Source organism: Ixodes scapularis, unplaced genomic scaffold, assembly GCF_016920785.2.
Source record: "Ixodes scapularis isolate PalLabHiFi unplaced genomic scaffold, ASM1692078v2 PGA_scaffold2__306_contigs__length_199485367, whole genome shotgun sequence".
In the NCBI taxonomy this organism is placed as follows: Eukaryota; Metazoa; Arthropoda; class Arachnida; order Ixodida; family Ixodidae; genus Ixodes; species Ixodes scapularis.
The window spans coordinates 41134920-41160093 of record NW_024609857.1 but is presented as its reverse complement, the minus strand read 5'-3'; the positions used below and the strand labels follow the sequence as shown (position 1 = coordinate 41160093).

Genomic DNA, 25174 nt, shown 5'->3' with positions numbered 1-25174 from the left:
TCCCTGAATTTCTCGCGGTACCCTTCGGTCGTATAGCGAAACCGCTGTAGCAGGCTTAGCTTGACTTTTGCGTAGTCTAGGGACTCCTCAGGAGTCATCCTGCCAACTACAGTCAGGGCCTCGCCGGTGAGGCACAAGCTTAATGACAATGCCCATTTGGCAGGAGGCCAGTTTTGGCTGCTTGCGACTCTTTCAAAACGCTGGAGGAAAGCATCCAAGTCGTCTCGTTTATCATTGAATGGTGGAATGAGTTTATGAGGGCTGCGACAATTGGCTTGCGCTTCCTGATTTTCTGCCCCACCGGTACCCATCTCGTTCTCATTCCGATCTGAACTGGTACTGTCTCGCAGTCGGAGTCGCAGTTCTAACACTTCTCGTTCTTGTTGCAATCTACGGATCTCTCGATCAGCCGCGTCCTGTGCCTCTTTAGCTGCCTCCCGTGCTTCGTCTCGTAACAGGTGGCGTTCTTCGCGTTGCCGGTTGCGTTCCTGCTCAACCCAGTCGCGAAGCTCTCCCCCAGTATATCCTAGTTCTTTACCCAGAGCTACTATCTTTTCCGGATCCATACTCATTTCTCTTACAGCACCGTCCTGGAATTCGGCTCTCTATAAGATTTTAGGAAGAGAGGTCCTGTCGCGGACGCCAGGTTGTGATGGGAATGGTTAAGGAAGGAACTCAGAATTCCGGAGCGGTGGTTGTAAGAAGAAAGATGTTATTTACAGAGTAAGAAATCAAAAATAAAAGTCAGATAGAGTAGGAAAACAAGTTACGAGAGTCATCAAAATATGTACAAAGTTCAGTCCGCCGACTTCGCTTACGGCTCACACGATGTTATTGCCGAGTAGACGCCTCGTTGTCGTAACATTGGTTCGGTAGCCTGGCAGGCTGGGTCGAACCAGGCGTAGGGTTGCTGGCTGCAGCTTGGCTAACGGCGGCGGTCCACGGTGTGCAGGTTCAAAGTCCCCGCGGGCCTCTTGGCGCCCGTCCGGAATCTTCCTAGACTGCCGGGACCGCTGGTGTTGAGCCGGGTGCCGATGCCCAACCGCCTTTTTCGAGCGCCTCGAGCGTGTGTCCTGTTCACTCTCCTCGTGCTGTCCTCCTCTCCTTTTTTCGTATTCTCATTCCCTGATACGGTCTTGCAGTCTTCTTCATCTTTGGTTATTCATGTGTTGACAGCGTTCATTTGCGTTGTCTTCCTCGTTGTTTGTTCAGCCCATATCATCACAACTTCTCATCTTCCCTTGAAGAGTAGAATATATTTTTGAGTGCTGCTTTCCGATTTATTCGACCAAGACCAAAGTGATTTTATAATCTGCTAGCCTTTTTGCTATGAAACCTCTCTAGTCCGTTTGCCTCTAAGCTGACAGTGCGGTGGAAGTTGCATGCTCTTTTGAAACAGTCCTACAGTTATACAGCCACATTGCACCACGTGATAAAACTCCCATTCTTACCCATGCGAAAGAAGAAGACTCGGGTGACAATAGGGAGACGGCTAATCGGTGTGGCGAGTTTGTAGATTCCACCACACTGTCAGCTTTGGATGTGACGGAGCATAGGGCTGGCATTGCCTTACGTGTATATAGGAAGTTACTTGCATCCCTGTTACCCCCCTTTTTCGTCAGTTCTGCTGACCACTTCGGAAATTGTGGTTTATATATCTAAAAGAACACGTATTTTCTTTGACATAGATTTTCGGTAATAAGAAAAATAAAATGGCAGCTGACGTACGTACATTCGGGAATTGAGGAGTGAGAGAAACTCGTGAGTATGGCTTAGTTCTCTGCCGTTCGCTGCCCACATCTTTAGCACAAGTCTCTGCTGAGGTACACTACTGCAAGACCATGCTCTGTGCGCTTTTGAGGTGAAACGGTCCGCACGGCAAACGAGCGCTTACATTGTGTTCTTTTAAATGACGTTAAAATTAATTATTCTCAGGAGTGTCCTTGTGTTTTTATTACTTTATAACTACTGCTTGTATCTAAAAAGCTTCTTTCCCTCGTTAACCAACGTCTCAAATGCGGGCCCTACCTGTTCTAAAGAAAGCTAATCATAAAAAATATATAGTTAGTATTTTTATGCGTAACTATACTCTGTTTCACGTTATGTTGTACCGCAGAGAAGGCTAGAAGCGCGAGCTCATAGCGTTCGGAGCTGCTGGTAACGCACGAGAGCTTGTGCCGCCGAGATGTGCCCTAGACACGGTGGCCCTAGAGCAAGGAGCTCGCGCTTGTAGCCTTTCCTGCGGTACATCATAAGGTGAAACAGAGTATACACCTTTTCCGTCTAACCTCGACCCAGCGCGTAATGTGCATAGCCTCGACTCGGCGACTCGGCGCACAGCGGGAATAGTTCTTCCGGTTCTTACACTTCCGGTATGCGGGAGCAGGCCTAGCCCGCTGGCAAGATGCTGAAGTGGTGCGCGTTAAATGGGTTCTGAAGCCCTTGACAGCAAAGTGAGTTGTAATAAGGTGGGTTAATACGTCGATGTATCATGTCCGCGCATATTTGGTCATCGGGCTGCCACTGCGCAGTCGTTGGCTGCAGCAGCAATTTCCGAAAACGGAAGATAGCGCGCGACAAATTGTGCACCGAACACAAGAAGTCGCAAAGCAATTGCGGCTGTAACGTATACACTTTGCATCGCTTCCCCGCTGATATCAGCGGGGAAGCGATGCAATATCAGCACATAAAAAAAGCAAATAGGCAGTATAGAAACGGACATCTACAAGCGCAGTAATAGGCCTCGACAAGTCAAATGTAGAACGAATTTTGCAGCTTGTGGTGCAAATGTAAGACCCTGGGTGTAATGACTGTCATTGGCTACTCAAGTTTTGTTTTTCATTCCGTTCGATCATTCCTACGAGGATGTGCACTATAATTTTTGTGTTGCTCGGTAGCGACGCCTGTTAAAATACGTTAATGGAAACAATACGAAAAGAGGGCGCAAAATCGTCGTCGCCCTCCTCCCCCCCCCCTTTCACCCCCCTCTCCTGAATAGTTCCGACGCATCTGGGCGTCATACGAAGTAGAGATGTCCCGGTAACTAGCGATCGTACCTCGACGGTGCACCATAACAATAAACCGTTCGGCCCGCGTCGCCAACTCCCATTGTGAGTATTTCTACAATGAAACGATTTTTCTTCTATGCCCAGGGTCGCCCTCGCTCGCGCATAGAAACCCTCCGTTAGTCATTCGCAGAAGGGTGTCATTCTTCACAAACAACAACACGCGAAGAGTAAAACACTGGTAAAGGTCCTCAGGAAAAGTGAACTTGCCTCCGATTTCGATTACCGGCGACGCTGGCGACAAACCTCTCGGCGCTGTTGGCGCAACAACGGGCGCCATGAAGGCGAATAAACACGCCAGAACGCAAGAATAATTTACACTTTCAATAACAAACAAATTAGGAACTCACTAAAGGGAAAACAATGAAGATACGATGCACGGGGTCAATGGGGACAACGCGGGAGCTAGGAACAACGCTGCTCTCCGCATACCAAAATGGGCGCACAACAACCGTACGCCAGACGGCGCGGCTGTCGCTGCAACACGCAAGATGGCGACGACTACGCGGAAAAGGTGTATAGTACTACCTAGAGCCACTCTATATAGCAGCGTTGCTGCCAGAGTTGCGCCAGGCTTTTCCCTGTGCCGCCTCTTACCCTGATTGGTCACACGCGGTACCATAGCAACGAGCTGAGCTGGCTCGGTTTTCTTAGCAACCGAGTGACTACTCGTCACGTGACCTCGCAAGAGCCGTGATGTCACCGGTAAGATGGCAGCGCCCAGAGCTGGTGGATACGAGTTTGTTCGGTGCGCGGTAGTCGTAATGTGCCGCTGCTTGCCAACGATTTCGGACTTCTTTGTGCTCTCTGACGCAGGTATAACATGAAGATCTGAAAAAATGTGACTTTATACCTTTTCTGGGCAAGATCGTTCTGGATATTAGGGAGTTTTAGCAGATCATTTTCAAAGGCCTGCTACCGCTACGAGCGCGCGCTTCAGAGCATGCATCGAAGTGGCAGCGCGAGCTCCCGCTACGATTAGCGTGGCCTGAAAACACGATCTACTAAAACTCTCTATTAGCACCTGTGCGACAGCATGAGTCACATCGCTGTAGCGGTGCTTGGATTTCTGGAATTTGTTCGAGGATCGATAAGACATTTTGCATGCAATTTTCGCATACTCCTAGACTTGTTTGAACGTTGGAATGTCTGAGAATCAATGCGAATTGTATGCGTCGCATGTTGGACCTTGAGGAAGTTGTTTCAGCCCCAGGTAACCGCGTAATCACGAACTTTTAGTGAGGAAGCTCCTGCGATCTTTACTTTTTCTTCTAATCAACGATTTTACTATATAGCTTTTAGAATAACATTTTCGCATTTTCCAACTTCCTTCAAAAGTTTTAATTTCTGAGAATCGAAACGGAAGCTATACGTCGCGTGTAGGGCTTTGGGGAAGTTGTTTCAGCCCTGGGTCACCAAATAATCACAGAAACTTTAAGCGAGGAAGCGCCTGCGACCTTTAACCTTTTGTACTAATCGGCGATTTTGCGAATTGACAGTTCTGAAGACTTTGACAAACGTCCTTTCGTTGCAATAGCTTGCATTTAATCTTAGTGTGTTTTTTTTAGTTTTTTTTTTCAAGTGAGGCGTTTGCTCAAATGACTTATATGAAATGACCTGCTCTAAAAGAATGCATCAGCAGATACTATTAAATTTATATGCTCAGAGGTGTGTTCGTCTTTGTAATTATCAGGTTACAGACAATTATTTTTTACGAGTGCAATATTTATTTTCTGTAGCTGGGCCCGTTTTGTACTGATTAATGTCCGTGTGCTATGATGCTGTCATCATGTGTGTATGGCTCTAAATATCCTCTTTGCAATGCCTACAAAGCCAAAATGACGTCAGCTGACCCCAGCTGAGGCATTTGATATGAAAACTCCGTCACTCGGACGTATGCGCTCGTCAACATATATTCCTCGATGAACATTTGAATTCGCGTTGTTGTTGTTTAGCTTTACTTTACTTATTTTGTAGAAAACAACGATGGGTTGCGCGACCATGCAGGCCTGTAGGTCACCGTTGAGGGGGGAGGGGGAGAGGGAGAAAAGGATAGAAGAAGAGAAGGATTGAAGAAAATGAAAGAGAGAGTGTGACAGTCATAGTGTCGTCATCGTTGTCGTGTACGGATCAGGCGTATTATGGGCTGCAGTGCAATTGTTCGCGTAGGCGGAGAAAAAGCCGGACTGTCCCTGCGTACGGCGACTAGCACTCGGGAGTGAGGTTCTATGTCCATCTTCCTAGGCGGTTAGACCATCCTGGAACGTGAGTAGTGTCGCTATATTATGTCGCATAGCCGCGTGCGTCTCAAGAATTTGGCTAGCGCTGTTAGCATTCTTTCCGCCTTGGCAGCTGTTGCTGTGGGCCTAATCAGCGCTTCCAGGGTGTCACTAGGGCATCCGAGGGCGGAGTAGGTTTGTCTTAGTTCGTCCCGCTCTTGTTTGTACAGGGGCACACACATAGAAGATGCTCGTCGTCGGCGGTCACCCTACATTTACCGCATGCGTCATCTCGGTGGTCCTTCCATTTTGCCAGGTAGGCGGGAGTGAAGGCGCTTCTGGTGCGTAACCTGTGAAGGACGGCTGTCTCGTTTCTCGTCAGGCGTCCGGGAACTTTAGCGGGTAGGGGTCCATTCTCGAGCTCCGGTTTGCGTGCAGAGATAATTCGCCGCGTCAATAGGCGAGCGTCTGCGAAAGCGGGGACCTCAGAAATGGGGCAGTTTGGCTCGTCGTGGGCCCAGTCCGCGAGGGCGTCAACTGCTTCATTGCCCCCAATCCCGCAGTGAGATGGAAGCCACTGAAAGGCGATCGTCCATCCTCCCTTTTGGAGATTCTGAGCCTTGGCCATTACCTCCCGTGCGAGTGCAGGTGCCCTGTCGGGTTTCTCCAGGAGTCTTAGCGCCGCCCTAGAGTCCGTGAGCAAAACCAGGTTCCCCGGTTGTTTCCCATCCGTCATTGACAGTCCCAGGCGGAGGGTTGCCAGCTCGGCTGTTGTGGATGACGCATGAAAGCTCAGCTTCTCCATTCTGCTGTGTCCTTCCGAGATCGCCGCAGCCGTAGCTGTTCTTCGTTGTGCTTTCACTGACCCATCTGTGAATGTCCGTGTCCACCCGTGGTAGAATTCTTCGATGTGCTGTGATGTGTGTTGATACGCTACTGTCGCCGGTGTTACTCTTTTCGGACCCATCTGCGCGATATTCAATTCGATCCTCACTGCGGGAGGCTCACTGGGCGGCGGTGGAAGTGTGATGTGGGTGGTTGGGCACCCAGCAATTCCTTCAAGGAGATTGACGAGTGTCGCAAGATGTGCACGGCGAGTCGCTATGTTTTTCACGAGTGATACTGTGCTGGGAGTTTCTTGCATTCGTATGAGATGTCGTAGAGCCCGCTCTGTCGCTGCATTTTGCACTGTGTTCCCGATTCTACTAGTGTGTGACGCGATGATGCCGTCCGTGGGAGAATTCGCGTTCGTGGCTAATGAGTGCACATGAGTGCACTTGCGAATGACAAGTTCTATGGTGTGCTTAAAAAGCACGGTGGAAGCTTGGGGTCATCGCACCGGTGCCCTTGCATGTCACGACCGCGTGATTCCACTGCTCTCTTTTGAGTTGAGGATTAGAGCTAAGGAAGAAGAAGTTAAAGAATCCTCTCATGGCCCCTTTAACACTGGTATGCGTGCACACCAGATAAAAGTATTGACATTTTGCATGCCGCTAAACTTCCGGACGACCACTTGGCCTGTCGGCAAGAACACCGTATATCCGGCGTCCGTCTCTTTTGATGCCATTAACAATCCTCTGTAGACCACCGTGCTGTCCTTCTTGGTTTAGCCCCGTCGACTGTTCATCGCCCAAAACGAGGGTGATACCGTCGTCGACGTCGCTCCTCGCCAGTCGGTGAGATAATCTCATCTTGAATGAATGATTGGGTCTTGAAGAAGTATGGTGCTAAGCATACATTCTCTTACTATGGGTCAGTCGAGCAGCAGTCATGTCCCAAGGCAATCGTCCTGTCGTGGCCGGCGTAATCGGATTTTGTTCCATAGGAGCGAAGTCCGAAAGTACGAGGACGGTTCATTTGTCCCACGAAGCGGCCGCCATCCCGGCGGCGCTGAAAACCACTCGCCTTCTCCGTGCACGCTGCAAATCGTCTCATTTCACAGAAAAAACAGGCACCGCTCCTCCAAAGGCCCGTGCCGTACCGCCATGCAAAGTGTCTTTTAGGTCTGTTACCACTTTTCAATTAACGAAGGGAGATATCAACTAGATAAAGGTTGCCGCCTGGCGTCGCTAGCAGTACGGTTACCATAGAAACCTCCCAGGCCCAAAATGGAGACAACTATAGGCGCTTCTGACGTCGTGCATCTAGATAATTTTGCGTAGTGTCGCTACTCTGGCAGCTACGCTGCCATATAGAGTGGCTCTTGTACTACCCAGTATGATTAGCTTCGTACACCAACGTCTGGCAATATATTTCGGTATATTTAGGTTAGACAAGTAAAGTTACATACACATAGATCGATTCTTATTCCAGGTTCGGCCAGTTCTATGACGTTGTTTACAGCTTCGTGATTCCGTCAGCATAAAGCACCAGCTCCAACGACAAATCTTTAACATTGTCCAAGGTAAAGGAAACTTCTTTCGCTTCGCTGGAGAAGCACGATTCAGTGCATCAAGCATTCGTGAGGAAAAATACAATACCGCCACACAGCGTCTCAGTCAAAAGGATTTTCAGCGTAAAGGTCGACATCTTCTCGCAGGAGCAAGGGAAGATGTATGGCGAGATTATCGAGAGTCAGCTGTTGCTCAAAACACCAGAGATCAATAAAGTGTGACTTTCGGTAACTATAAGCACTCGAACAAAACGCTTTTTTTTGAGTCGTGTACAGTGATGTTAAAAGTAACGCCACAAAAGTAGCAAATTACTTTTTGAAATAACGGTCACTTATTTTCATGTAAGGATAATTGTAACTCTAATTAAATAAAATTTATTATCGAGTATTTTTAAATGAAATATCTTTTTTTTTTTTTTTTTTTTACTAACGTGTACAAGTCTGTTCTCAGATATGCAACGCGGTAATATGAAGAAAAGTAGTCGGTTTTGTAAGGGGAATCGAGCGTAATTAAAGAGACCTTCACCGGAAATCTGAACGAGGAGGGCCTTACTTCATTTAATCCTCAAACACGGAACGCGGCGTCATCCCCCTCGCCTCCCCTCTCCTGAGGGCGATACGCCGAGCACAGTGTACATTTGGGGATATATGTTTAGTTTAGTGTCGGATAAAGGGACTCGTTTCTGTGACGACAACTTTATGCGCGCGCACTCGATTCATTTGAAATAGCCTCTCTGTTATTATTTTTCAACTGATGCTTATGCTTTTTTTTGCTTTTTTTTTGGCTCGATGTCTTCTTCTTTCCTTTGTCCGCACGTTTCCGCGACTTCGCTTAGAGAATATTTCGCAGGGAGTTATGACTGTCTTCCCGAAGAGTCGTATTTCCTCCGAAGAATGAAACTACACCGGTGGGCAAATAGGAAGCGCCATATGTTTTTTTTTTACATCGTATTTCCTTTCTCTTTTGTTCAGCCGTTTCCATTAAGATTTGTAAGATGTCATCCAGTTTAGATTTTTTTTTTTTAGCCTTCATGTTAGCCGCGTCGGCTCTTTTTGTAAATTTTCTTGAGAAGCGTGTCGTTAGTTCTTAGAAAATATTCGCGATAATCTTCGGCATTCCTTTGTACTACCTTTGAAGTTAGAGAGAGAGAGATAGAGAAAAAAAAAGCGACCACCCGCGTATAAAGTAATGGAGTAGTGATTCATTGTCCCATGGAGTGGAATTCTGCATTCAAAAAATGAAGTGTACTTAAGAAGAAAGTCGGTATCGGAGATTAGACGAGCGTGGATGTGTGCCACCGAGATGGCGCGTTTTCCAAGGGGCGGTCTATTATTGGCGCTACTCCGAGGTTCTTCTGTTTCGCGTGAGGCTGTCTTCGAGTAATGTTCTGGAGCGTGCAAGGGGCTTTTCAAAAGGAATTTATGATGAGTTCAGTTCTGCAACCTTTAACAATATTATCGCATTTGTGGGCGTAAAAGTAGCTTTTTTTTCTTCAATATTTTCGGGGGTGCGTTTTATAAAAAGGTGCGACTCACACAATGTAGCAATTTATATATACAGGGTGCGACCGAAAGGACTAACAGATTTAGTACGCCTTGCAATGTTCGAATTCCAAACGCATATACCTTAAATTGGGCGCGCGAATATAGTTCGGTCAAAATTTGTATGTCTAGGGTTTTTTTTTTTATCAATTCTGAATTAATGAAATAATAAAGAAAAATCGGAGGCCGTGCATTTCTTATGTTTTATAGCAGCCTGTTTGTCGTCTGCACACTGGTTTATGAGCATCGCTCCCTGGTGGCTTGCTGAACGCTAAAACGCAAAAAGAAAGAAATGAAAAACAAATAGCCAGGCTCGTGGTACGCAGTCGTCAGAATTTCTCTCAAGCCATTCTTTCCTTCCTCTTCAGATTTTAACCGTGTCAACACCGAAGTCTTTATTCACTTATTATAAAAGGGACACTAACGCCCTCCAAAACTTTTTTTTTAAATTTTTGGTAGGCGGTTTGTAATGGTGTCTGGACCACCCATTCAATATTTTGCTGCAGTCACGCATCTTTTTTAATAAAGCCCAAAAAACGGCTTCGAAACCGAAGCCAAAGGGCACATTGGACCGCGTTCTTTTTTCCCCTCTGTTTCCCCGGCGTGTGAAGCATACGACGATGATGACGACGACGAAGTTGCGTGCACCGTTTGGCATGCGATTGCTTAGCAACTATATCCCTTCTGCTCGATCTCCTGCGTTTGACGATCGACTGGCCGGTACCACGAACAACAGGTCCGAAGTAGTGGCCTCCCATCTGTTGCAACGTTGGTCGGTCTTGCGCCTCCACCGCGTTGTCCAGCCCGCGGCACGTCGCCATATTGAGAATGGCGTAGTACGTGTACATCGCGTCATAGATTGTAGCTTCTCGGAGGCCACAAAAATGGGGTCCATATTTTTTTTATATTCTTAGATGACCCATGACCTGGAATATATTTGGTACAGTATATGTTGAACGCCGCGTAACAATGGAAAAAAGAGTGCGCAAAAATGTAACCTGTCCATTCTCGACCTCCTGTTTTCGGGCGGAAAAAAAAAAAAAACTTTCGAGCCGCATATTGTGGTCTGGGTAGTTGGGCCCTTATGCGGAGAGCAAGTTGTCTGCTTCTTTTGCAGGGGTTGTGGTGACGTCACAAAGACGCCGAGCTCAGATCGACTTTGATTGGAAAGATTGTGGATAAACCTTAAGGTGAATGCCTTAAGGTCTAAACACTGTTCTTTTTCAATCAGCCAATAAGAGCGGCGTTTTGACATCATCGCAACTCCCGCGCATGAAGCAGACGAACTTGCGCTGCGCCTAATTCCAACCAGAGCTCGGTATTCTGACGTCCCCCGCGCTTTCATCTCCTCCTCTCCCTAAGTTTCTACCAGTAATTAGAATGAAGACGAGAGTATTTGTTGAATGATGATAGCATGGAAGATAACACTACAATTAAAGCCTACCGAATATGATGATACTTTCGGAATATTTGTCTTTTTTGTTTGTTTGTTTCTGTTTCGTTTTCTCGATCTTATAAACTGCAACAAATGACACCGTACTGTGTACTCTGTGCGCACGTACGTGCACAAAAGAAAAAAAAAGATACATTAAGATACATATACAAGATCATGTAGATATGCACAAAACACGTCTGCCCCCTCATATATAATATTTTTTTAAAAAAGTTGTATACGTTTCCTAAAAAAAAAAAAAAAATGTTACGCAATATTAAAATGCAGATTTGCCTAATGCGAGTTTCTTTTTGTGCCTAAAAGTATTTATCTTCTGTTTGATATTGTTTTATTTTGTGTGGAGGAATCTAGCTGTTCTCCTGGGGACCACCACACGGATGTAATTACACGCAGTGGCACCTGCAAATAGTTTCCACAATGAATGTCGTTAACCGAAAGGGACAGGAGATCTCGAGTGCCAAGATTAAGTCTGGGGTGGCTGCCTCAAAAAGTTTCATCTATTACTGCGCTGGAAGAAAGCGCAAGGCTCACGAATACGTTTCCTTTGTTTGTGTGTGTTTTCTCGGGCAAAAGTGATCTTTGTTGGGAGAGAGATGAAAGTTTTTAGCAGAGTGAGCGAAAGATTAATTACATTTTTTCATTAAGCCGAATCTGCGGTCTTAGAAATTCGTCTCGGAAGGAGGCTTTTTTTTTTTTCTCGTTCAGTGCATTTCTTTTTATTTCGGAGATGTTTCTTTGTATTCCTTTGTTTCGCTTAATTAATCAACATTTTCGTGAAATAATCTGGACTGCATGGCACCGAAAGCGCGCATAAGACCGAGCTTTTGCTGCCGTAACTGACAACACAGTTAACGCACGGTGCCTTGCCTTATTTCCGACTTCATTTTTCTCGAATGCTGGGGGAAAACAAGTAGTAGCTAGAATAAGGCTTGTCTCAACTGTCGATTACTTTACCTTTGCACAAACAACGTAGTGGACGTAGTGGACTGTTCTTAAAAGGGCTGTTGCAAGACAGTGTATGTGTGCATGGTTGGAAGTGGAGTACAGGAGAAAAAATCTAAAAATTCGCAAGTACGAGCAGTGTTCATTCTCTAAAAAAAAAAAAAAATAAAGGGCAGAAGGAATGCCATACCGCTCAGACGTACTTGACGAACTTCAGGTCATGTATGAGGAAGACGCAGGAGCTGGAGTCACACTGCGCATATATCCTACACAAGACAGTCTGCAAACACGAGACACCGCAATATCAGTGGTTAGAATGCCGCGTGCCCATTTTACTCTTTAAACTCATTGCCGTGCGGCATTCGAACCACGAATCTCGCGGTGACTAACGTTCGAACCTGTATGCAGACTGTCTTTTGTGGGATGTATTGGGCAGGAGGTCGAACCATGGGGGCATTTTGTCGGGCTTGTTAACCGCACAGCTCGGTGTTTACCAACACAGCACAACAAAGAAATTAAACCTCGCCAGCACTGTCTGGGCACGAGCGCTTCGCTCTGACCAGTGCTAGTGCCACTAAATAAGCTATGCTTCAGAGTAACGACGCTTCGCTATATTGTGGCTTAAAATCATGGTTGCCAGTTATCTGAAGCTTTATCTGAAAGCACAGGAAACAATTTTACGCCCTCCAGAAATGTTTAAACCGTTCGCGACACAGCAAAGCAATATTATATGAGCTTCCTAACACCGAATCTAATGCCGAGGAAGTCTCACTTTTGAATCATGACGATCGGCAGTTGCGTCTGCTCTGCATACGACCCAAAATGGCGGCGACTACAGCAATGTTGAGATCGAAAGAGGCCACCGCGTGGGAGCATTTAAAGATGAAAAAAAATCGGCCCATCGTTGCGCATTTTGCTGGCTAGAAAGCCAGGCTGGAAAGCCAGAGAAAATGTGAGGCGAAATGCCATTTAGGTTTAAAATACCCCGATCAGCGCCTCGGAAGATTTCAGTCCCCTAGTTCAAGAAAAACGGCGGCAACTCTGCAACTACGCAAAAGAGAAAAGGCAAAATAAAGAAAACCGGGTCTATATGAACTATGATAAGTTAGTAATAAATGGGCAGACGTTTATCTGGGACAGCGACACGTGTCAACTAGTCCTGCATCGTCCGACTAATTCCGAGATCGTAGCAGAATGACGACACCTACCTCCCATCAACAGACTAAGCAAAGATGACATTGTTGATATGCCAGAGAAACCTACGGTTCTGGTTGTGAACTGCCGTTGCATCATGAATAAAGTTGATGAGCTTGCATCTTTAATAATGACTTTAAATCCACAGATTGTTATGGGGACCGAATCTTGGTTGGACGATACGGTCTCTGACACTGAGGTTTTTCAGCCGGGATTTACGGTATATCGTAAAGACAGACATCGACACGGAGGAGGAGTCTTTTTGCTGGTTTCATCTTGGTGGTGTAGCTGTGCAGTTAAATTTGAGAATGACTCTGAGTCGGTGTGGTGTCGCGTTCGTTTTCCCAAAGGGAACACTGTGGCGTTTGGAACTATCTACTGTCCGCCAGACGGAAATGAAACAAGCGTTTCTTTACTCTCAGATATGTTATCAGTTATACCAGACACCGTCTTTCTGGGAGGCGATTTTAGTTTGCCAGACTTTTCGTGGTTAACAGGGACGACGGCAAGAAGCAAATCGCGTGTTTATTCTATGTTCACAGAGTTGATAGATACATTTGGTCTGATTCAGTATGTCATGAAGCCGACTAGACTGACGGCAGTTTTAGATCTCGTCTTATGCAATGATCCAACTATTGTTTCTAGCGCCCAGGTATATTCTGGAATAAGTGATCACGATGTTGTTGTTACCGAGTTGAATGTATCAGGCGTACCTGAACAGAAACAAGAGCCACGCAGAGTACTCATCTATGAAAAGGGTAATTTTGACGCCATCAATAATGCATTACAGACATATTTTCTAACTTTTTCATGTTTATCTGAGTCTTGTACAACAGAGGAGATTTGGATTTTGTTTCGCCATAAAATATTGGAATTAGTTAAGGTTTTTGTACCTTCAAGAACTTTGCGGCAAAGGCGTATACAAAAACCTTGGTTAAATGCCGAAATACGGAAACTACTGGGGAAAGCAAGGCGGGCTTACAAAAAACGTTGTAAAGATAACTCTGTCCTTAATTTGCAAGGGTTAAAATATATTAATAATCAATTAAAAGTAACAATAAAGTTAGCTAAGCAGTCATTTTTGACCAGGCTAAACTGCGATCTTAAACGAAACCCAAAGGTATTCTGGAAATATGTGAAGACATGCAGGAAAGACGATATTTCTATCCCAGTTCTTGATGTTGACGGCCAAATGTTAAAGGAAAATGTGGAAAAGGCAGAATGCTTCAATTCCTACTCTAAATCGGTATTTTCTCCGGAACTCTGGGGGTATGTGGTGGAGTCACCGAATTGTTGTTTTACTGGCATGATGGCGGATATTGATATTGATGTTCATGGTATTGCCTCTCTTTTGCGCGGCCTAGATCAGTCAAAGGCTACCGGCCCTGATGGTATATCACCTGTTATTCTCATGAAGTGTTCCGAGATCGTGTCACATTACTTGTCTATTATATTCAAAACGATAATTGAGACAGGGTTGGTCCCAATAGATTGACAAACGGCGAATGTGATTCCTGTTTTTAAATCCGGAGATAAGAAACTTGTAGAAAATTATAGGCCTATATCACTAACGTCAGTTTGCTCTAAGCTTTTCGAGCATATTTTATACAGCGCAACGTTCAAATATCTTGATAGCTTTAACCTTTTTACTCCATCCCAGCATGGCTATGGAGTGGATTTTCATGCAACACGCAGTTAGCAGAGTTCCAGCATTACCTATTAAATGGAAATGACAAAAATACGCAAATAGACGCAGTCTTTGTAGATTTCAGCAAAGCTTTCGACACGGTACCACACAACCTTCTACTGATAAAACTAGCCTCTATAAATATTAGTAGTAAGGTACTAAATTGTATACGAAATTACTTAAGTGACCGTGAGCAATGTGTTGTCTTAAATGGAAGTAAATCCTCAGTCGTTTCCGTGACTTCAGGGGTCCCCCAGGGTAGTGTTCTTGGACCGTTACTGTTTTTAATTTACGTTAACGACATTGTACAAAATATTCAGTCAAGAATAAAACTTTTTGCTGATGACTGCGTTATTTACAGGGAAATAAATTCGACGAGAGACATCGAGATCCTACAGAGCGATCTAGATAAGGTAGCATACTGGTGTAACCAATGGAACATGAGCCTAAATATTGGAAAATGTAACCTCGTTAATTTTGCTAGAAACGTCTCTAAATTTTTTACAAGTTATACTATCAAAAACTTGACGATCTGTAATGTCTCTGAATGTAAATATCTTGGCGTTTATTTTCACCAATCACTTAAATGGAATAAACATATTGACTACAATATTAGTAAGGCCAGTAAAATGTTGTCTTTTATCCGTAGAAATTTCAAAGACGCGTTCCGAGACGTAAAATAAACTCTTTACTTTTTGCACGTAAGGTCAATGCTTGATTATGCGTGCGTTATATGGGATCCCTACCAGCAGTATCCAGAAAGAAATCTATCCTATATATCATCAGTACTTCTTCGACTCTGACCTAATCGAAACCGTTTCAGCGTATAAATATCTTGGTGTAAGACTAACATCAGACCTCTCATGGAATAACCACATTGAAGCCATACATGCTGACTCATCGAAAAGTCTAAGCTTTATCCATCGTAACCTGCGCAGCGCTCCTCCACTCGTCTGCAAAACGTCGTACGACACGTTCATCAAGCCAAAATGAGAATATGCAGCTTCCATCAGGAGTCCCCATCAGGCCTACCTCATCAATCACCTGGAAGCAGTGCAAAACCGAGCCGCTCGTTTCATCTTGTCTACTTACGATTTTTCTGTCAGTGTAACGGCGTTAAAAAGTCAACTAACCTTGTTTTCTTTGCAGCTCCGCAGAAAACTCTCTCGCCTCTGTCTTCTTCATAAAGTCTACTATAATCGCCCCGACCTCAAGAACTCTTTGTTATCACCTCCTGACAGAACATCTTCTCTTCTTAACAACTCCTACACAATCAAACTTGTTTCCGGTTGTACAAACGTCTTTCCTTCCGCAAGCCATCTCCGACTGGAACAACCTACCATCCTCCACCGTCACCATAGAGGACCCAGAAGTATTTCTATCAAGCTTACGTATTCTTTTTTTTTTGTTATTAGTATTTTTCCCAGTATGTTCAATTAATGAGCTTGACCTGGATGTATTAATTAGCTTGCGTTTCTTCCTTTTATTGTTTTATAACATGTATATATGCCCCCTTATGTAATGCCCGAACTGGGCCCTTAAGGTGAAAATAAATGAAATGAATAACACGAAATATGGAAGGCTTCTATAATCTCTCTCGTCACCCAATCCCTCTGTGTTCCCAAAATGTTGACCCTGCCAAAGTTAGGCCGACATTTGCACTCTATGCAATGAATTGGCAAAAGACCTCCAACCATGGCTCTGAGCAAATACGAATGTTTTCGTAATTTACCATTCAAACATTTTCCTGTTTGTCCCACGTGGGTCGTGCTACATCAGAAAAGGATCTTATACAACACACACGAAACACAAGTGACAAAAGGTTTTCTGTGTATACGATTCATTTGTGATGTAACAGGTGCGACGTGGAACCAACAGGAAGATCTTGGAATAACCGATTACGAGGACATTCGTATTCGCTCAGACACATGGTTGGGGGGGCTTTTGCCAATTCATTGCACAGAGTAAAAATGTCGGCCCGACTTTGCCAGGTTCTCCACTCTGGGCACACACAGGGGTAGGGTGACGTGAGGGATCATAGAGGCCTTCCACATTTCGTCTCACGGGCATTCATGTGTTAGTGAACCTTCAGTGGCGCTGTCAGCAAAAGTGATTTCTTTCCGGCGGGAAAAAATGAATCCCGTATTGAACGGGTAGAAACGTAATTACTAACACGCTTCACGGTTGGCGAGTGCGGTCCTTTGTTTTTGTGCCATCTTTTTAGATACTGTGTATGTTTTCCTGTCTTTCTTTCCTTCATTAAAATTTTCAGTTGCGAGTACAGCATTGCCCTGTCGTGTTTTTTCTTCTTCGTATTCCGTGTTTTCTGCGCTGTTTTCCCTATCATGTATGAAGTCAACCAACTCGCCCAGTTTAGCACCTTATTAACAAAGAAATTGAAGCTCGCCAAGCACGGTCTGGGCCCGAAAGCTTCGCTCTGACCAGTGCTTTGGTCGTACGAGGAGCGGCCGTCGAATCGTCATCTTCGATATCACTGATCAAAAACAAACAAGGAAATTCGGTCTGTTGTCCCCGCAGCTGAAGCGTGCCGCTAGAGCCGTGAATGTCTGATCTCCTCCTCAATAGGCTCCCCACGGGAGACAGATTGTCGCGTTCATTCTGGGTGGGTGGCCCGTAGCACCGTCTTTCCTGCACAGCCAGGGATTCTTTGCTCCTCACGTGACTGAATTTGGCTAATAGCGGCACCGCGTATTAAAAGCTGGAAAAGAGGAGAAGGAGGCAAAAAGCAGGGGAACATACGCCGAGGCGCGTACAACGTCGGCGAAGCGACCGTATTGGTGACTTTCCTGCACGGCGCAGGATTATTTAGTCGTCACGTGATCCATCTCGGCGAATAGCGCCGCGGCTGCGCGTGCAAAACGGACTCAACTCTGGTTTTCATAGGAACCCTATACAAGAACTCGCCTCGCTAGAGTTCTTGTAAGGCTCCATACGTGATCCAGAGTTGCACATTGAGCCATCGTGAAATCCTAAGTTATGCGGGGAAGCCACTCCTCTCGTGTGTAGGAGCCGTGCTCCGTCGATTGCGGCCGTTTACGTGAGTGAATTCGGCAAATAGCGGCGCCGCGCGCGCAGCCGCTCATGGAAAACAGGAAAGGAGGGAAAGGAGGCAAAAGTAAGGGAACATACGCCGAGCTGCGTGCAAGGTCGGCGAAGCGACCGTATCGGTAAGTTTCCAGCACGGCATAGGATTCTTTGCTCTTCACTTGATCAATCTCGGTGAATAGTGGCGCGGCGGCACGTACAAAACAGACGCCCAACTCTGGCTCCCGTAGGAAGCCTATACAGGAACTGTTACTCTGTCTCACTAAAGCTGCGCAGTACAGCGGAAGCTACGAGGTGTCAACACGCTCGCGCAGCCCACACCAGAACATAGTGCCGAGTTGTAGTCGGGTTTTCTTTCGATATGTTTCAGTGTGCGACATTTTAGGCGTGCAAAAACAAAAAACAAAAAATTCATATGATTTTACATTATGTTTGTTTTACTCGAAAAACGTGTTAATCGTCTCATTATTCTTTTTCGTTGGAGAATTGAGTTCGGCTACTAAGTGGCAAATTTGTCGCCCAAATGCAAAAGAGTAATTATTGAAGTGAATATACCCCAAGATAGAGATCCGTCGACGGACTGTGTTTGGGGCGCCGCGGAGGACGCATTTTGTTGTGTTCCTCACCGCCATGGCCACCATGGCTAATATGACAATAATATCCCCTGGAGAAAGGGAGCAAGTGGGACAAATTACAAACGTATACCTCCAAACACAGCTAGGTGATTGGTGCGCGACCGAAAAACTCCGCCTGGTCCTGATATCGAACGAGGGAACTCTCCATTTTCCGCCCAATCCGCCTGATCCACCTGATCCTGGTTTGATGCCAGGACCAGGCGGATTTTTTTCGGTCGCACACCAGTCACCTAGCTGTGTTAGTAGAGTTGTGTTTGTCCTTTGTCTGACTTGTTTCCCTTCTTCAGGGAATATTACCGTAATTTTTTGTCTAGCTCGCTTGAACTTTGCATTAACATCATGACTGACATCGGGTTTCCCCCGCGCCGTCAGGGAAAAGCATCTTTTTCTCCCACGTGTTCCAATCAGATAGCTTTAAACGTGCTCGGTAAGCTAAAGAAAGAAAGCGAGAAGAGTGCTAGCACCAATTTCAGCTTCGGGTGAGTGGCAGCGATGAGCTGTGTCAGCAATCGAACACTCTACAAGTGGGCAATTGAGTACAACGCGAGGTGCCCAGGGTGGTCTCACCAAACAAATAATCTCGGGTAGCAAAGAGGTGCGGGGGAAAAAAGAAATTGGTCGATTTTGACCAGGGAGTTCTAAGAAGAATAGCTCACGGGTTGTTTCGAAATAATGAGCTTCCGACAGTCGTGAAGGTTACGCGGAGGTTCGACGACAACGGAACCTACCCAGTGTGTCCAAAGCAACCCTTCATCGGATACTCAAGAAGCTGGGCTTTAGATTTAAGCGCCGCTTTCGCAACAGCCATCTGATCGTGACAGCGGACATTCTGCTATGGCGGTGCCAGTAAATGCGACAGATATAGACGTTTACACGGTAGGAACGGCCAATTTTCTCTGCTGACGAGACGTGGGTGTACGCCGGGCACAGCAAGGCGAGAGTCTGGGCCGTCGTGACCGTGATAAGTGCGCGTGAGACCAAGCGCTCCGGACTCTCCACCGGTTTCTAAAACCAGATTGGCAAAGGTGGGAGGCTGATCGTCACCCATGTTGGCAATGAGAATGGGTGCCTTGATGATGCGGGAAAATTTTTCCGCGCAAAAAAGGCAAGTGGTGACTACCATAAAGAGATGGACGGAAAGCACTGCGAAAAGTGGTTTGTCGACACACTGCTCCCTCTCCTACCTACAGCGAGTGTGGTAGTGATGGATAATGCTCTTTACCATTCGGTGAAGCTGAAGAAAGTGTCGAAGATGTTAACTCTCAAGAGAGACATTCAGGCGTGGCTGACAACAAAATGTGCCACCTGGAGCCTGGACACGATCAAGGCAGAGCTGTTGAAAATTGTGGCCATGACCAAGCACCACAGAGGAAAGTACTGCATTGACACGATTGCTGTTGCAGCCGGCCACATTGTCTTAAACTGCCAGTTGAACCCGATCGAGTTGACGTGGGGTGACATGAAGTGTTATGTTTTATTCATTCACAAGGGATTCAAGATGGTCCAACTGCACCTCTCGTGGATGAAGCTATTAATTAAGTAACTGCAGAGAATTGGGCACATTTTATGCGGAACGTGGTCTATGAGGAAGGGGCACTGAGGAAGGTTGGCCACATCATGGACGACGTTTTCGACGGACAGAAGTCTGTTGTGATCGCCATGGATGTATCTTCCTCGGAATGGGATACTGATAGCTCCAACGATGACCGGGGGTGTTGGGCACTGAAACGGGGGCTAATTCAGTGTACTAAAGTTATTTTTCATGAGCCAAAAGCCTATACAAAGCTAAACCAAGTTTCGCTGAAACTGCCTAGCGTATGTGGACATGCGTTATTTCCAAAAGCTATCAAGCTAAAATTATTCCTTTTATGCTAGAAAAATTACTCTGAAAGTGGTCGCCTTACAGGACTCAAAGCTAATTCAATAAACAAACAATCATCTTTATCTCAGTTTCTCTTTAGGTAGACTAAGCTTATTTGAAAGATACTCCTCACTACCATATCACTGTCCTTCAAAGTCATTCGCAGGACAAGGTGCCAATAGATTACGTTCCAATAGCTTTTTTTTTTTGTCCGAATACTATTTTTGGCCCTAGAAACGTGCATATTTACACAATTATCATCCTATTTTAGCGCTGGCACAGAAATACGACTGTGGGCTGAGGCCTTCATTTACATGTTGCCAGGAACAATAAAGCATGCTGCACTGTGATTTCAAAGAAAATTCTAAACTTCTCGGGAACATGAAACTTCGAAACAGTGTGTGCTCAGCTTCTGTTACTTATCGTGTTGGGATTCCGTGCACAGACGAAGTCCCATGTTTCTAAGTGAAATTGTCTACTAAATTGCCTACGCAATGCTACGGATTTCTGAATTCCACTTCTTTCAGTGCTGGTCACCATCCACATCAGACGGGAAGTCCTCCTGGCGGTTTTATTTAGCTAACAGCTGACGGGAAAAAGAAAGACATGAGCATAAGCCGCATGAGGAGCAGTATAGTAAAAGATGATTTCGATTAGTTATTTTTTTATGCGGCCAAGTCGCATGTCACAGTACGAATTTCCCTTTATGTGACAGCAACCATAGCCAGAGAGTCTATTTACTTCGTTACGTAATACTTTACTATCAAATGGTAACCTCGCTGTTTTCCTTTCATCTCATTAGTATATTTCACCGCACCTTGGGACTTCGTACGGTTAACAGCGATATTAGTCCCCTGCAACACCTACAAGATGTAGTTCACAGGGAAGCAATATGATTATATGTGACTATATGAGTAATCAGTGATTATAAAAAGCATGAGACGCATTAACTAAAGCCATAGAGCTCGTCACTGACTCGAGGAAGTCATGGAGGTCAACCATTTCCTTATGTCGGAAGTTCTCAAATCGGTGTCCGCGGAGTCTTTGCTATGAACCGTAGCTATGCGTCTCCAGGCACGCCATAAGACGCTTGATGAATATTAATTTCAACGGTGACTGGTGTTTAATAGGGATAGTATTTCTGCCTATCAGTAAGTAGGGGACGGAAGACCTTCAGAATACCATCGCAATAATGAGCTCTAAAGACAGGATTGCTCCGATCACTTGATCAAGTGCTGACAACGGTGGCATTGTGTCCAATAGTTTACGAGGCGTGGGCGGGCGTGGGGAAAACAAGAGCGATTATGGCTCTAATTGGAGAGGTGTGAACTATTATACTTATCTGGTTTGTCGCCGGCTTACGCACATCCGAAGGCGTGTGCGAAGTGATATCTCTGATGTTCTGTCTCTCCCAAAAATATGTTTTTTTGGGAACCTGTTGCGGCGGACGCTACGCCCACAAAATTTTTAATTCTGCTCTCCAAGCTGTTAAACAGAGGGACCTCTTCAGCAGTCAGAGGTGGCACATTGTTGCTGGTGTTCTTAGCTCGATGCTTGCTTTTAGCAGTCGTTTTTTTGCTCACCTGATAGTTAGCATGTAGAGCTCCCTTCACCTCGCAAAATGTGGAGTTGTGCTCGAGGTTGTACCTTGTAACTTCAGTCTCTCTCTCTTTAACTGGGCATTCGGCTGCATTAGAGGCGTGGTCACCTTCGCAGTTCACGTTGTAGGGGTCGCCTTCGCACATCGCTTTATGACTTTTTCCACACCGACGGCACATTCGTGATTCTGTCGTGCATGCAGCTGCTATGAGGCCGAACTTGTAGCATCTGTAGCATTGCACAGGGCGTGCTCGGTAGGGAATAACACCCGTTTTCACGAGACCCACTTTGACATGTTGAGGTGCCTGTTTCCTTGCGAATGCCACTCGTACAACGGGTGATGTCTTTTTGAGTCCTTTCACTTGCACTATGCCGATGGAGGACTGCAGATGTGTCTTTACGTAATTTTCAGTACAATCGGGGTCAGTACCGCGGAGGACGCCAAAGCGGCTCTGCGGTCTCTCGGTAGATAGGCTCTCGCCGGCATAGTACAGAAGAGCTTGGTAAGCTTGAGGAGCTCGGCTTTGAATGCAGGTCGTTTTACATCGACCGGAAGAATGTTCCATACTTTGTTCACCCGAGCAACGGTGACAATCTCTGGTGCATAGTCTTTTAGGAAGTCAGTAATCATTTTCGCAGTGAATCAGCTTTCTGTTTGTCAGTGAAAACGTACAGTACGGTGCACCCGACTTGACGGTTAATTCTGTCTTTGGAAGCCGGTGCTAGGCTCTGGCACGTCTTGCGTCTCTTCTTTCCATGAACTGTCTCGTATTCAATGTCGTCGGATTCCATTCCGTCATCGTCGAGGATGGATACGATCGTCGATGAGGAGCCGCTGACGGTTTCGGAAGTATTTGCCTTCAAAGAAATTTTGTATTTGTCTTCCACAAACGTGGCTGAACTTGCTTGTTCCATGGCTTGTTCTTTGTTTAATTAGAGGTCGATCGGTTGTTTCGATTCTGTGGCGGACATTTTTGAGAACGTCCTGGCTTCCCCGAATAAGGCTTCTTTTGTGCGCAGATCGTATGCCTCTGTTGTTGTAGGAGTCTTCAGAATATCAGGTCGCAGGATCATTATTTACCGGCATTTGGATATAAATCAGGAGACACCCATAAGGTTACCCATAGCTGTGTCGTCGTCGTCGTCTTTTATTGTCGTCTGCTTCTTGCTCGGCGCGTATTCATACGCCGCGAAGTAACACTGTGCAGAAGGCCGTTCGCATCTGTGATTGGCTCACGAGAACTGTAGCTTCCACTGTACTGGAAAGTTTTAGTGAGACAGAGTATAGGCCTCGCGTACCTGCTGCGACGCCTGCCGGGACAAGCCGTGCAATCTGGTGTCGCGAGTCGCACATCCGCGTAGCTGGGCCAAGCAGTCAGCGGCGGTTCACGCTCAAGCGCAACCCCCGATAGATGATTACAACAAAGAATGCATCTCAAGCTTAACCGCTTTTTTAATTATCGCGTGACACTCGCAATCGTTTTCTGTCCCTTTAGACGGGAAGTTTTATTGCTTCAATATTGCTTCAAACAAAAAAGCGAAAAGGAAGATATTTTAATATTTTGTTTGCAACAAGGACACACATGCCATGACACCACATATGTATAGACAGTGATATTACTACAAGTGACGATAATTCTTTTTTTTTTTTACAATTTTAATATCTTGAAATTGGTCAATCTGCTTTCGCTACTGCAAAGAAAAAAAACACTGTCCTGTTGCAAATTTATGGCCAGCATTACTCAGCTATCAGGGGTGATGCACCGAGCACGAAAAGCCTACGAGTGCTTGCCTCAGCTGTGTGCATGTGCAACATCGCGACACCAGATAGAGCGCTTGTCCTGACAGATGGCGCCACAGGAACGCGGGGCAACGCGCTCCACTGGTCAACTCCGTTTTGTTAAGCATTGTACAGTTCTCTAAAAAAACTTTACTTATAATTTGTAGCAACATAAAATCTGCAGCAAATGTTTCCACCGCAAAATTTCAATCTTCGGCGTCTCTTGAGCACGTACAACCATAGCACGGCGGAAGGCAAGTTATCACCTTCTGGAGGCGGCGTTTCTCCTACACACCTCATGTCGCAACAGACAACAGAGCATGCATGCCAATGCTTCTGTCTCGCTTCTTTGTAACCACTGGTGGCGATAGCAAAAAAGTCTTTTACCTGTCCAAGGCGACTTATATTTCCAGACGCTTGTGCAGGCTCATTATACTGCTGTTCGCTTGAACAAAAGGAGCAACAAACTGAGTTCGTGTACACTGTTTTGTTTTCCCCCACGTCTGTAGCTCTAAGCCGCGGTGACACTGCCCATACATAATTCAAAAGGCAGTCTGCGAACACACTCTCAGGAGTGTTTCTTTCTTGTGCTGTCACATTGGCTGTACATAAACTGTCAGAAGTAAAGTTTAAAAAATACTCACTTATGTTTAGCATAGATGCTTCGACCATGCTTTATGCCTGTCCTCACATGATTATGTCATCGTATCTGCAGCGTATACATCGTGTTTTTCGTACGATGTATGATTATTGTGACTGCAGTTTTAGGCCTCTCGTGTGAGAGGGCAGATGAGAGTCCGACTTACGTAGTGCGATTTTTCTCTCGCGATTTTGCAGTTGCTACGCGGCTCATGCTGCAGACAAAAACGTGTGGAAGGAGCGGTTCTCGTCGTCATGGCTGCGCAAATTGCGGGCAGAATCGCACCATGTAAATCAGGCTTGAGAAAACGCGAAACCAGTGAACAAGAAACAAATGTCCAACAGTGCCATAGTTTATTCGAAGAACGTTTTGCTGCCGCCCTTTGTAGTCGGGCTGGCCGTTGCACTCTATGTACTTCGCGGCTTCGGTGAACATACTATTTGCGCTACTATATACAGGAATGATTGAGAAAAATGTGCAGCGGTGTCAACCCGCTCTTTAGTGATCGCTTACGTATATGTCAAAAATAAAACTAAACGAGTGCTGTTTTAACAGTTGTAGGTATGGTCATACGTATTCGCGATGTGTTTCACTGTAAATATGAGGAAATCATAGCGATGAGTACGACTGAAGTCGTCAGATGGCGTTAGGTTTCGTATAAACGCAGCACCTGAACTACTGCGTGTACTCTAACACTTCGATCCCACTTTGGACGGCCAAAAAATTCGGTTTCTCAACGTATCGCGCTGAAATTCACTACAGTAGGAGCCACTCGTTCATTAAAACTCTGAATACATCAAACCCCCGGAGTTAAAAGAAATAAAATAAAGACTAGGTTTGTTTATGAAATAAATGTCGCTAATCCTTTGTATTTCTCAAAATCAGTAAAATAAAAAAAAATCGTTCAGAGCAGTTTTCGCGTTTGTTACGACTGAAAAGTCGGGGAAATGGAAGGAAAACACAATTGGGGCTTACTTATTCTACACTTTATTTGGCCAAAATAATGCCAGAGTGTCAAAAAATATTATTTTAGTGTACATTTCCAAGTGTAGGGAAAACACAGTTCTTGATATTTCGCGATTTATTCGGGTTAGCTAAT

At 45.6% G+C, this 25174-nt stretch overlaps 1 protein-coding gene and 1 pseudogene across 1 annotated transcript; one reads left to right on the top strand and one right to left on the bottom strand.

Annotated features, from left to right (window-relative positions):
* Window positions 1-5343: 5343 nt before the first annotated feature.
* Window positions 5344-6251, bottom strand: LOC115315873 (annotated as a pseudogene).
* A 6686-nt stretch (window positions 6252-12937) lies between these two features.
* Window positions 12938-13745, top strand: LOC120842829 (the record flags this gene model as incomplete). The annotated part of the gene is made up of 2 exons (XM_040214013.1): window positions 12938-13565; window positions 13708-13745. Coding segments are annotated over 2 exons (666 nt in total), but the record flags the coding sequence as incomplete, so codon positions are not given.
* Window positions 13746-25174: the final 11429 nt, after the last annotated feature.